The following is a 14,479-nucleotide window of genomic DNA, read 5'->3' as shown; positions in this document are numbered from 1 at the left end:
GCAACAAAAAAAAAGGTTGAGAATCATTGATCTAGAGCTGTGTTTAATCATTTGATTTCAATCGTTTTCGTCCTGTGTGCTATACTAAAATATTTTTAAACAATTTAATAAGAATAAAAATTTTTAAAAATCACACAATTTTTTATATTATCTATTCACTGTTTTTTTAATGTAACTAAACTAAAAATTATCAGATAAATAATAATTTTCTTTTAGTTTATGAGATAGGATTTCCATTGTTTCTTTCTTCCAATAAAATACTGAATTCTGATAGGTTATTATAGATAAGTTTCATAAAATAATTGCCACTTGGTAAAGGTATTCTTTACATGAGAGTGGATCAGTACATCAGAATGGAAGGTGAAAATAATAATCCTCAAAGAGACCTGGTATGTATTTCTAACTTACTTTTTACAATCATTTAAAGTCCTTGGTTGATTAAAATGTATTATTTTAGAGCAAAATATAATTAATATGAATTTTAGAAAAATGAAATTTTTAACACGATTGTTAAGATTTTGCGTCTGTTTAGAAAAGAGAATAGATTTGATTAAACATTCAAAAAATAGGTAAAAGTTTGAAACATAATGACAATATCTTTGAACCATAATTTGCAAAATTGTTGCTGCAACATAATAAAAAAATGAAGTTTTTTTTTTTGTTCAAGTTGAACCATATCATCACGCAAAGAAAATTCAAGAAGTTAAATAAGCAATAGGGTTTAACTTATCCTCATATTGAGATTGTAGCAAATAGGAATAATATGATAGTTTAAAGGGGTGGAAACGGACCACTCTGAATAACCTTTGATTTAATGACTGGATCTTCCCATTCTAGAACTCAACCTAAATGGTTTGAAAAAGTGATCTCAAATATGATGAACTCAAATAATTAGCGCAGAATATAGTCTAATTTACGAAATCAGATGCAAAATTACACTTTCTCTGAATAAACATGCCATGTTTTCAGTGAATTCAAATTTCTGACTGTCAAAATGTAAGGGATAGCTGCAAACTGAGAAATATGGTCCCAATAGTATGGTTAGGCAAGCGATTCATACTTAAGGTCACTTAAATGTTAATTTTACTTTTTGCGTATTTCACCATATCTCTAGTACTTTTGAAGCAAACTGAAAAATTTTTGCGCACAATTATAAAATTTGTTTATCCAAAGAGTATGCCAGACAAAAATTTATTTTTTATTATTTTTTATTATTTCATTATTTTTATCTTTTTATTACACTTTTTATAATATTTGAAGATGTTTGAATTGTAAGACACATGATTGTTGCATAATTTTAAAGAATGTAATTTTATATGGCAAAATGCAAAATTCGACCAAAATCAATTACATTACATTATCTTAAACTACATTATTTCAAAATACACTCTACATTATCTCTCTACAGCATTCTTCATTATTTTAAACTACATATCAATAGTTTATTTTACCACTCTATAGCATTTTGTTTTGTATCTAAAATATATTTTTACCTGTTTAATAAAACAAATAACAAATTCTCTAATGATGTTCATCAAATAACTCTAATAACTCTTCTAAAAAACAAATAATTCTTCGAATGATGTTTTTAAAAATTCTTCTTCTAAAATTATGTTTAACAGTTTTGACCCCTGGCAATTCCTTAGATGCCATGGCAGAATGCAGGGTGTTTCATTATTCCCACACTTAATACATATTTTCCGAATACTTTTCAAAAAAGAATTAAAAAAGGTATTTCCAATTGAAGGGGCAATTATTATAAGCAAATGAAAAAAATAATAGAAAAATCATAAAAAGATGTGATTAAAATTATAAAAAACAGTTTCATAAAATCTGTATGTTAAATTGTTTTGCACCTTCTCTCAGTTTATACCGGCAACGAAACAGGTTTTGATAATTTGAAAAGCTCTTTCCTTGTTAACGACTCGCCAGTATTCATGATGTTTGCCTATTTATTTATTTTCATTTTTGATAATGTCCATTTTCACAGTTTTTTGTCCCTCATAGTTTTTAATTCTTCTTTTTGAAGAACGAAAATTTTATATTTATTGAAAAAATATTTGATGGCGAAAATAATAAAACTTATATAAGCAATATATTCTAAAAATTAATAAAATACTTTTTACTCATTTTACACTAAATAAGAGGGAAATATTGCAGAATAAGGAAAAAAGATGAGGACGAAACGATTTTTAAAAAAATTTTAAAAAATCTGGTAAGAAAAAAAATTTCTTCATTAGCTCACACGACTATATCCGCAAAAAGAAGCGCTTTCTAACATTGTATCAATTTAGCCAAATCAAAATATATCAGTACAATAGAATGAAGAGCACTCAAAAAAAATTTTGGAGCAAAATAGAATAGAATAAGTAATTAAGATCACGTAAAAAATAGAAAATAAAATGCAAAGAAAAAAACAGAACAAAACATAAAACGAAATCTATAAAACGAGTACCGAATTCGAATGAATTTACATGAAGGAGTAAATTTTATAAAAAATTGACAAACCAAACCCATAATAGGAAAAGAAGTTAATAAAAACAGTATTAAAATAAGGTATGTCTATGATCGTTCCCTTACTCCTTTACCCCATCGCACCTTTTCTTCAGTCTCTTCTTTTATTTCTTCTTTTGTTCCTTTCCATATTTATCAACCCCTTTTGTTTTGTTTTCCTTTTTCACTTGTTTTGACTTATTTGCAATTCTTTTCTGTATTTCTGTGTTCTTTCTTTTTTTCATTCATATTTCGACGCTGAAGAAATTCTTTATTATACTCGTAGAACTAAAACTAACGAATGTGATATTATTTGTTCTCTTTCCAAGTTGTTAAGGTCTGTTTTTAGTAATACGATTATGAATTTTTTCCTAGGTTTTAAGAATAGAAGAACGCATCAATCAGGTAGATCAACAGGAGTTGGATAACTTTAATCCATTTGACGAAGGAAGTACAGATTTTATAATCCATTTTGCAAGCCTCTTCGCGAATTTTTATGACAACTATCACCACTTTGCAAGAGATGATTTAAATGAACTTGATAATAGAATTCCTGACTTACGCCAATCAAGTGAAAGGCTGACAGAAAGTTTCGCAAAATGGTTTGCAAAACGGAAAGAGCTTATTGGGGTCCTGGACTCTAGCGCATGTGAGTTGGATAGAAGATTTACCATCGTGACCACTAGCCGATTAATCGGCTCCATTCTGGATTTAGTTTACAACATTGATTCCATATTTGACAATAAAATTTCACACATGATAACAATTCAGGCTTTTGGTGTTTCTAGAGCTCTGGGAGTGGCATCTCTAATATTCTTCAAATGCTTGCCTCACTTCGCCTACATGGGATTAGTAGCAGCTTTTGCAGATATTTCATACGACAAAATAACAATGCGTGAGATTTTAAAAGCGAACGAAGAAGACACGAAATTATTCGCGAAAATTGAGAAATGGATTCAAGAAACTGAAGATTTGGAATTCAGTATAAAGCAGATTTTTCCAAATGGATTTAGATTGGATGTTAACATAGCAAAGAAGGTTGAAAAGGTTTTGTCAAATTATCAAGAAGACACGAAAATATTCACCACTGCTGTTTTGTCGAGTATTCAGAGTAATCCCAAATTACGAGGAAATGTGACGCAATTGTGCAAAATTTTCAAGTTTTCCAAAACTGAAGCAGCTAAGGAATGGTACGATAGGTAAGAATTATTAATCTATTGCATACAAGCAAAACTCTGAAAGATTAAGTATTTTCAAAATAATTAAAATTGTCTTTCGGTAAGATCTCCATTTTTTTTTAAAAATTTAAAACACTGTAATTCACTTGAGCTAAGAGTTAAAAACAAGTTTTCAAGTTTCAGTCCCGTCTATCTCGTAGTAATTCGTAAGATTCTAATTTCGTATTCGTTTTCACTCGCTTTCAGTGACCCCGAACATTTTTTTACTTTTTTTTTTTACTAAAATCTTTCAAAACGTATGTTCACGGTGATGATTACGACACATCATTCATTTCTTGGTTTTTATCGAAAAGGATCCAATAGTGAACTGAAACACGGTGAAAGAAATTCCGGTAAAATTACCGTACTGTATGGTAATGGCATTTCTGGTAAAAAAAAAAAAAAGACATAGTTCTGGTTAATAAAACCAACTTATACCATTCATTTGGTAATTTTTCCGTTCATATGGTAAAAATTGTGAGAACAGTTTAGATGGAAGAAAATTTAAGCCTCTAAATATTATTTTTACTTTCTTCGAGTTTTACTATATCTCTGAAATTATAAAGAAAATCAAACGAAAAAAATTTGCAAACAACTGTGAAATTCGTTAATCTTAAGATAATTTCCAGCAAAATATAATTTTGATTAATTACTTATTATTTTCTATTATTTTATTGAATAATGGTTGGACTATTTTTAAATAATTGGGTGCATAAATGTCTGCATCATTTTATATTATGTAATTATAAATAGCAAATCTAAAACTTAAAAAAAGTTAATAAGAAATATTTCTTAAGGAACAAAAATTTTAAAAATACATTTCTTTTTTAAAAGAATACTACAGTCAAACCCCGTTATAGTGAACATGGTTTATAGTGAACTTGAGTGATAGTTAACACTGTTTAATTAGCATATGTCAACAGTTAATGAATGAATTAGCATATGAACAGTTAATGTCAACAGTTAATGCCATTAATATTGGCACTTATTACGTAAAAATCTGATTAGGTATTAAGCCTGATTACTAAATGTGATAGGATTGATTAACAAATATTCTATTAACTGATATCCATGATTTTTTGTGTGCTTATTATACCTTAAACGTTTTCTCTAAAGCGAGAGCATATACCGTTCACACGTCTTTCTTTCCTTTTTTTTCTTTTAAAAAAAGATCCATGTGCTATGGGCTGAGATAATTACTTTTCGTGCACTCCTATTTCAAATGCGCTGACGCACTTCCCATAAGCTTAAGCTTGCTTACATTTTATATTAGCTTTTTATTGGGCTTTTTATTTATTTTTTTTCATTTTTTTTTATTTTGTATTTCATTTTTTTTATTTTCTTTTATATTATTATTTATTTATTTTATATTATGTATTAATCCAAGAAAAATCTAATACTTTTCATGCCCTCCTATTTCAAATGCTTTGACGTACTTCGCTCAAGCTTGTGCTTGCTGACTTTTTATATTAATTTTTCATTCAATCTTTTCTTTCATTTTTTATCTATTTTTATTTTATTTTTTTCATTTTATTTATTTTTTTTTATATTATTTTCAGTTCGTATTTTATTTTTTATTTGATTTTTACTTCTTAATTTTTTTCTTATTTTACTTTTTTATTTATTTTTGTTTTCCTTTTATCTTTTTTTTATTTATTTTTTGATTTTATAATTTTTTTTCATATTTAATTTTATTTTATTTATTCATTAATCAAATTATTTATTTATTTACATACCTACTTACTTACCTTCTATTTCTTCATTGTTCAAAATGCCAAAAACAGAGTTTGTAAAGATAGCATTCTTGACAACCAAACATTTTTTTCTCTATGTGTAACAGATCATTGAGAGGAGTTCATTCCGTCGGCATGGAAGTCACTAAACTGGAATATCGAAACCAACTGATCCAGCTTTCTTTGGCAGCGCCAGAAATACCACTAGAAGTCATCAAGCTTGCTCCTGAAATCGAAGTTAGGCTAAAAGATTCTGATTCAAAAGTTGATGCAAGGAACATCATTAAAGTCAAGTTAAAATTTATCCCCCACCTATTTTTAGGAGCCGTGAATTGTTTTTATATTTATTCATCCTATAAAGAACTTGTAGATGGAGTTAAACATCAACATTCAGACTTACTAAGAGATATGGCCAAGAAAGCTGATATACATATGCGAAAAATGCATATATTTATGAACCGATGCAAGGGATCTAAACAGCTGACCGATGCAACAGTTAAATAAAACAGTATTTCTAGATAATTAGGCAATAGATAATTACAGCAGTTTATTCAATTATGAGCTTATCACTTATTAGTGATTATTAATCTCTAAAAATTTATAATCAATTTTCATGGCCTAATTCGTAATCATGTTACGATTGTTTTTGTTTTTTTATATTTGTTGAATAGTCTGAACTTATAATATTTTAATTTTAAAGCAATATATATGATATGCATGTTCAAGGACTGCCTTTATAAAAATCAATAATAAAAAATTAAGAGTTATCGTGTGTGTGTGTCTGTGTATCTCTGTTATAACTATAGAACTGTTTTTACCAGCGTCCAGAGATTTGATCAGTGATTAAAATGGGTAATTTTACCCCCAATCCTAAAAACTGTTTTCAAAATTTAAATATATCGTTCGGGAGAGAGCTTGAAAAATAGAATTTTCTGCATGGTTTTGAACTAGCCATTGATACAATTAAATCAGCAGACGATACCGTTTCAAAAACTATTTTAAAGACGACATCAGTGACGTTTGCTAGCTTATATCTCTCATGATAAAAAAGAAAGTTCATTGCATGTTTTTTAATGTTTTGTTATTTTTTTATTCGTTATAACTCAAAAACTCAATAATCAATAGACAAACTACGTCACTACATTAGCATTCCTAAAATTATCTAAAACAACGTTTTTATATTGTTCTTAATAGTGCTTTTAAAACATATTTCCATGAAGCCAAATGACTCAAAGTTCACGGTAATTGAAATAAGTAAATAAGATATGTACTGAAAAGCAAAATTAAACTGAAGATAATACTATTTTGTTTAAGTGAAGAGTAAAAATTCACTATACTATCGTTGAACGCCAATGATGTTTGATTAATTGCAGTAACAGGTACTAATTGAAATGAAAAAATATAAGCTATGTATCAAAAAGCAAAATTAATGAAATTATTGTATTAATTTATTTTAGCAGAAGCGTATACCTTAACTAATTTATTATGGTTGCCAATGATGCTTAATTAATTTTTTGCGACAGATATTAGTTGAGGTAAAATGTAAACAATATATCTACTAAACTAAACTCAGTGGCACGACAGCTCATAGAGCGCCAAGGCCGACTGTGCCCATCTCAGTTTTCTTGACCTTGGGCTCTGGGGTGCAGGAACAGAGCCGGTCAGGTGGTCAACCGAACGCGGAACCCCCAGTTTTTTAGTTCCCAAGCATGCTTGGTACTCATTTATCGACCCACTGAAGGGATGAAAGGCTGAGTCAACCTTGCCTGGCCCGAGGATCGAATCCCGGACTTGTGGCACTGGAGTGCGAGGCACTACCACTCAGCCACCGGGAGTCAACAATATATCTACTAAAGAGTAAAATTATTTGGAAAAAAAAACTCATTCGTTTATTTGTCTAAGGCATAGATTCTCAACCTTTTTAACGTTGCCGTCCCCCTAAGAAGTAAAAAAAATTAAACGCCCCCTTTGAGAAAATCCAGCTATTTGAAGCAAGGGGGTTGGAGGGGGTGCTGAATTATAAGAGGCAACATTTTTAAGCAATTTTTGTAGGAGTTAAATTTGCTTGGTTTTTTTAAAAAAATTAATGTGCACGTTAACTCGATATTTTTCTCCCGGCAGGTAATCGCAGTCTATTTGCTATTATCAAAATATAGTATTATAAAAAAAATGCTGCAAAGAAACCTTTACTCAAAAAGAGTAATTTATTCTTAATTAGATAATGAAAACAACACCCAAAAACAATTTTTTCACTCAAAAAATTATTATCAACGAAACAATCAAGTAACTTTGTAAGTGGAATGATTGTGCTTGATGGTTCAGAACCAGTTTCTTAACATTCGGTTCAATATTTTTAGTGAGATGAAGACACAAGTTCCCTCGTTTTTTTTTTTTTTTAATCCGTCACAGCACTAAATCTTTGTTCGCCAAGGTAGGAGGAAGACAATTTAAACTTTTTTAACGGTAGTCCATAGTCCAGGCAAGTGGTGTTACCTTGAAGCCAAAATTCTGTGAGATGATCACCATTTCAAAGTTTCGTACCTTGAAAGTTCGACTGATTCCTCCTGAATCTGAACCTCTGCTGTTTCAATATTCAGAAAAAATTCATAACCCATTGAGGGACTTCCAGGGACAAAACATATTTATAACTGTCGGAAAAGTCCATGTGTAAAGATTCATGGTGTTAGCAATAATCTTGTGTATAATCAGAGGGAATTTCACTATTCTTTTTAAGATCCGATAAGATTGGAAAATGGCTAAATCCATTCCAACCAAAATTTTGTTTCTCCAAAATGATTTTTTAAAAAGGTAGAAATAACTTATTTTGTAGTGATCAAATTGAGGCTTGTGACCTTAAAGTTGTAAATTGACACCATTAAATTCTGAAAATAAATCGATCATGTATGCAACTTCTATATTACACTCTAGCAATCTGTCTTTCAAAACTACATTTCTGTCTTCGAGGAACTCAAGTACAAAGTCAAAAAGATTCTAAAACCTATTGAGACAGGTGCCTTAGGAAAGCCAGCGAATCTCAGCGTGTAGTAGCAAGCGATTGAATTCGTTGTTTGTATTTTTTTTAACACAGCTTGCGAATAATCGATCGTTGAGAGCATTACTGCGAATTTTTGTAACAGCCGAGCTCGACATATTGCAATGACTGATGCAAACGACCGCTGGGATTTTTTCCAACTAAATACGCAGCGGACAGCTAAAATATCTGGTCAATCCCTCTTCAAAAGGGCGATACACCCACGATGTCGACCCACTATTGCAGGAGTTTCATCAGTGTCAACAGAGATAATAATTGCAAGAGGAATGTTTTTCTGTTTAAAATAATCTTTGGTAGTATTCTAAATAGATTCACATTTGGTTTCTACAAACAAGCATCTTGCAAAAAGCATGTCTTGAATAATTTTTCTTTCTTTAACAAACCAGACATACGCCAACAGTAAAACCTCATTACTTGGCAAGATTGACTCATAAACTTGAAGGGAAAATACGTTGGCTATCAAAAGTTTGCATAAAGAAACTTCAATGTCTTTAACCTTCTCATCATTTCATCGCTGCACTTAATCATTGCTTAATGGGATATTTTTGATTACATTGGATGCAGCTGGATAGTGTAAAACTGTTTCTAAAACTTCCTTGACAGCCAACAGTATCAACTCTTCGCTGATGATATGAAAGATTCCCAGATTTAGCATTTAATTTTGATGTATTATAAGAGGCTATCAAACTATTTTGGGATGGGCATTTTTGGGATGAGGTTGCTAGTAAGCCTGGGAACGAAGGTGAAATCAGAAACTTGTGTTGGATGTTGGTGAAAAACGACAGATCTTTATTTAGTTTGGGCTGATGAATTCTTTGCAAATTCTGTTACAAACAGAATTTGCTTCATTCATCGCTTTATTAGACAAAACTTTCTATCAAAGTAAACACATGGATAGTTGAGAGTTCAACGGCGATTGAACAAATTCGAACTTCAAGTACGTGACACTGTATAGACACAATTCTTTTTGCTAACCGACATTGTTGGAGGCAGCAAAATAGAAACGGTAAAAGAAAATAAACTATTTTGCCAAATTAATAAATAACTTACGATAAAGAACTTGTTCTCGCACGTTCCTAGCCAAATAAAAGTGAAATTGAATCGAAACTGGGAGGAAAGCTAAGAGGAAGCTAATGAAAAACCTCATACAAAACATGGGTCAAACCAAACATTCATACTGAAAGCACATGCATTTCAATTTTTGCCAAATGGCTCGTATGAGTCAGAGGCAGAAACCACTGATTCATGCGTTGCACTGGTTTGAATTCGAGAATATAGATCACATAAGTTCGTTTTATTGCTGGTATAAATGGTGAATCAGATAATCTTAATTTAATGCATTGTTTTAATCTTTCTTTTAACATTAATTTTAGATTAATTTCATTAATTAAATCGATAGTAATTTAATAATTTTATTTGGGACTTTAAAAATTTGAATGGCAAAATATGCTCAGTCCCCCCTTACCGCCCAAAACAAACCTACCTCCCAAAACAAACCCACCGCCCCCTGCTGCCCAAAACAAGTTCACCGCTCCTCATCATACTCCTACCGCCCCGGTATCGCCCCCGTTGAGAAACAATGATCTAAGGGAACCGTAAAAAATTCACCGCTTTATTAGTGACTCCTATGATGCTTTGCTAATTTTGGTATTACATACCAAATAAAATAAAAAACAAGCTTCATACTAAAAAGCAAAATTAATAGAGAAATGGCATTACAATTCGTTCCAGAGAAATGTAAAAAATCGTCATACTATTATTGACGCCAATGATGCTTTATTAGTTGTGGTAATCGGCACTATTGGTGTTATGGTAGTTGTTGTAGTTTAAATATAAATCAAATTATGTCAGCATATTTGGTACCTATTGTATTGTAGTAATTTACCTCATACCTATTAAAATTAAACCAATATTGTGCAGTTTTAATAAAATACTGTGAAAAGAGGTTTTACTGCAACATGATAAAGATTAGTACTGTAGAAAGTAGCTTGAGTCTGATAAATTTTGACTGACAAGAATTGGCCTCAATCAAAAGTATCATGACAAAAGATACTGAATATAGTTAATTTTTTATTTTGTTGAGATAAACTGCAAAAAATTTTTCTTTAAGTTTTGTTTCTGACCTTGTATTGTTGCTCAGTATAATTTATTGACTACTTTCTTTTGTTTCACCCCTTAAAAAGAACGGGAATTCGGCTAGAATGAAATTTTAAAAAAAGTATTATTACTATGTTGTTTTATTCTTTTTCACGAATAATTCATACCTAACTGCTGTATACTACCTTTTTTATACAAATAGTAGTGAAATAATTACATTGCCATATTTAGATTTTTAAATACATCTTCTGTTAGTTAGGGGGTAATTGGGGGTAAAAATTGTTTTTTGATATATTAAGGTATGTTTCTTACATTTATAATTTTTTTGGTATCGAATCATTTTCGTACTAATTTTTTCCACTATATTTTCCCTTTTATGTTGTAACTTTTAATATTTCTTGTAACTTTATTTTCGTATTTACATTTTTACTTCTTCCCACTCAACATATATTTTTAATAAAAATTAAATTCGATTATTCTTAACATAAGTATTTAATATAATACGTAAAGTTATTGCAAAAAAATATTATGTCAGCATATTTGGTACCTATTGTATTGTAGTAATTTACCTCATACCTATTAAAATTAAACCAATATTGTGCAGTTTTAATAAAATACTGTGAAAAGAGGTTTTACTGCAACATGATAAAGATTAGTACTGTAGAAAGTAGCTTGAGTCTGATAAATTTTGACTGACAAGAATTGGCCTCAATCAAAAGTATCATGACAAAAGATACTGAATATAGTTAATTTTTTATTTTGTTGAGATAAACTGCAAAAAATTTTTCTTTAAGTTTTGTTTCTGACCTTGTATTGTTGCTCAGTATAATTTATTGACTACTTTCTTTTGTTTCACCCCTTAAAAAGAACGGGAATTCGGCTAGAATGAAATTTTAAAAAAAGTATTATTACTATGTTGTTTTATTCTTTTTCACGAATAATTCATACCTAACTGCTGTATACTACCTTTTTTATACAAATAGTAGTGAAATAATTACATTGCCATATTTAGATTTTTAAATACATCTTCTGTTAGTTAGGGGGTAATTGGGGGTAAAAATTGTTTTTTGATATATTAAGGTATGTTTCTTACATTTATAATTTTTTTGGTATCGAATCATTTTCGTACTAATTTTTTCCACTATATTTTCCCTTTTATGTTGTAACTTTTAATATTTCTTGTAACTTTATTTTCGTATTTACATTTTTACTTCTTCCCACTCAACATATATTTTTAATAAAAATTAAATTCGATTATTCTTAACATAAGTATTTAATATAATACGTAAAGTTATTGCAAAAAAATATTATGTCAGCATATTTGGTACCTATTGTATTGTAGTAATTTACCTCATACCTATTAAAATTAAACCAATATTGTGCAGTTTTAATAAAATACTGTGAAAAGAGGTTTTACTGCAACATGATAAAGATTAGTACTGTAGAAAGTAGCTTGAGTCTGATAAATTTTGACTGACAAGAATTGGCCTCAATCAAAAGTATCATGACAAAAGATACTGAATATAGTTAATTTTTTATTTTGTTGAGATAAACTGCAAAAAATTTTTCTTTAAGTTTTGTTCCTGACCTTGTATTGTTGCTCAGTATAATTTATTGACTACTTTCTTTTGTTTCACCCCTTAAAAAGAACGGGAATTCGGCTAGAATGAAATTTTAAAAAAAGTATTATTACTATGTTGTTTTATTCTTTTTCACGAATAATTCATACCTAACTGCTGTATACTACCTTTTTTATACAAATAGTAGTGAAATAATTACATTGCCATATTTAGATTTTTAAATACATCTTCTGTTAGTTAGGGGGTAATTGGGGGTAAAAATTGTTTTTTGATATATTAAGGTATGTTTCTTACATTTATAATTTTTTTGGTATCGAATCATTTCGTACTAATTTTTTCCACTATATTTTCCCTTTTATGTTGTAACTTTTAATATTTCTTGTAACTTTATTTTCGTATTTACATTTTTACTTCTTCCCACTCAACATATATTTTTAATAAAAATTAAATTCGATTATTCTTAACATAAGTATTTAATATAATACGTAAAGTTATTGCAAAAAAATATTTCAAATAGAAATTCCTGTTTGCTTAAAAAAAAATTCTACATTTTTTTATATTTTTTAAGGGCATTTCAAGGATTTTTGCAAGATAAGTATTCTAGCAATTATTTGTTAAGTTTATCATTTGATCGAAACATCGTCCGTCATACAAAGATTATGAGGAACACATATTCTCTAAAAGGGGGAAAAATCTTTTTTTCATCTTTATCTTTCTTTTGCATAACATTTATTCTAAATTTTCGATTTCATTGAATCAAAAAATAATTTCACAACTAATTCTGAGAAAATAAATAGGAAACAATGTTTATTCTACGTTTTGAAAAGTCTTCCTTCCCGCTAAAAAAAATTGAGAGGAAGTGAAAGGTAATTATAAGAAATGCTATCAATTTCTGAAGCGATCATACTGAATGTGATTGTTTTGATTATGTCCCCAGATTTCTTAAAAATGTTTTTTTTTTCCTAGCCACTTCAGGAACAATAAAAAAGTTTTTATTGTAGTTGTTGTCGTTGGCCAGGAAGGCACAGGGTGCGATTGTTCTTGTTATCCAGTGGCGCCATCCATGGAGAAGAATTCAAACTTCTTCGACAACCATACGTCACACTCGTTTATAGGTCAGACTCATTCATATATCCTTTCATTCATCAACAGATCGTAATTTTTACCTGCACCAGTTTTACGTGCACCAATCACCAGTTACTACAAGAGAGTCTTCGGCCGGCTGGGCTCGAACTCGCGTTCTCACGAACGAGAGTTCAGCACGTTAGCAACCTGGTTATCCCGACCTTTATCACTGTAGTAATCAGAAATACCTAATCTTAGTGTCGTAATCAGTATCGCTCAGTTCAAAAATGTATGCATAAGAAGAAAGGAAAAATACTTGAAAATTTAGCATTTAGCGAATTTCCAGAATTCTTTATGACTAAGAAGAAACATTACGACAAACTAAAGCTATGTCATTATAAAGTAAAAAGCATATTTAAAAAGAAACAAGAATAAGATTACACTGCTCGTTAAACTACAACTTATATTAATTACTTGTTTCAAATAAAATACAGCCTAATAAAATCAAATACATATACCCAGAACGCAACTTATTTATTTATTCGGTATTACATATTCATTAGAATCTTCATTTTAAGGTTTGATGATTGCAAAATACGTGTTATAAGCCCTAATCAAAATGAAGAACCGATAGCAGAGATTAGAAGAGGATATCATACGAAAACATCCAAGGTTGCAGTGGGAATCGAACCCGCTGCGCTGCCACCACACTACAGAGCGTTTGGCAGAGGGACAAGACCACACTAATGTTGAATCCTCTGTAAAACTCCTCCCCAAAAAATTTTCTATATTTTCGTTATTTCAATGAGCTTCAATAATAAATAAAAAATTACAAAATATAACTTTTAAAAAAAATTTAAATTAGAATAAAAATTTTATGATTTTGGGTAGTTGTGACATCAAGTCACAAGTTTAATTTAATTTTGGTATAATTTCGTTAATTCATGATACAAATCCTTATTTGCTGATCTAATTCTTCTCGCCCCTTAATCTGTAGTGCAATGGGGACTTTCTCCCCTTGACTCTCTGTTCACATTCCTTTAGCCCTACCCCTTTTTCTTAGAAAAAAGACACCTGTTTGCCGGTATCTTTGATGTCAGCGTGTCGTACAAAATCTGAGATGTGTTCCTTAACCGTAACGCTGGTAAAATAATTGGGATAACATCTCAACTTTTGGGAAAATAAGTAATTTGACTTTAACTTTAAGCAAGAGGATAAATATCGAGGCGCAAGAGACGCTCG

The 14,479-nt window shown here is 29.9% G+C and overlaps 1 protein-coding gene across 1 annotated transcript; it reads left to right on the top strand.

The window, feature by feature from the left end:
- The first annotated feature begins 242 nt into the window (after positions 1-242).
- LOC107440754 (uncharacterized) lies at positions 243-6,217 on the top strand. The gene is made up of 3 exons (XM_016053769.5): positions 243-389; positions 2,869-3,692; positions 5,551-6,217. The coding sequence occupies exons 1-3, from the start codon at positions 330-332 to the stop codon at positions 5,945-5,947; spliced, it is 1,281 nt and encodes a 426-aa protein (XP_015909255.1). The 5' UTR covers positions 243-329; the 3' UTR covers positions 5,948-6,217.
- The last annotated feature ends 8,262 nt before the right edge of the window (positions 6,218-14,479 follow it).

This window comes from Parasteatoda tepidariorum, chromosome 1 (genome assembly GCF_982258835.1).
Source record: "Parasteatoda tepidariorum strain Cologne lab strain chromosome 1, Ptep-v5.0, whole genome shotgun sequence".
Lineage (NCBI taxonomy): Eukaryota > Metazoa > Arthropoda > Arachnida > Araneae > Theridiidae > Parasteatoda > Parasteatoda tepidariorum.
The sequence above is the reverse complement of the archived record's forward strand: the minus strand, read 5'-3'. Positions and strand labels throughout refer to the sequence as shown.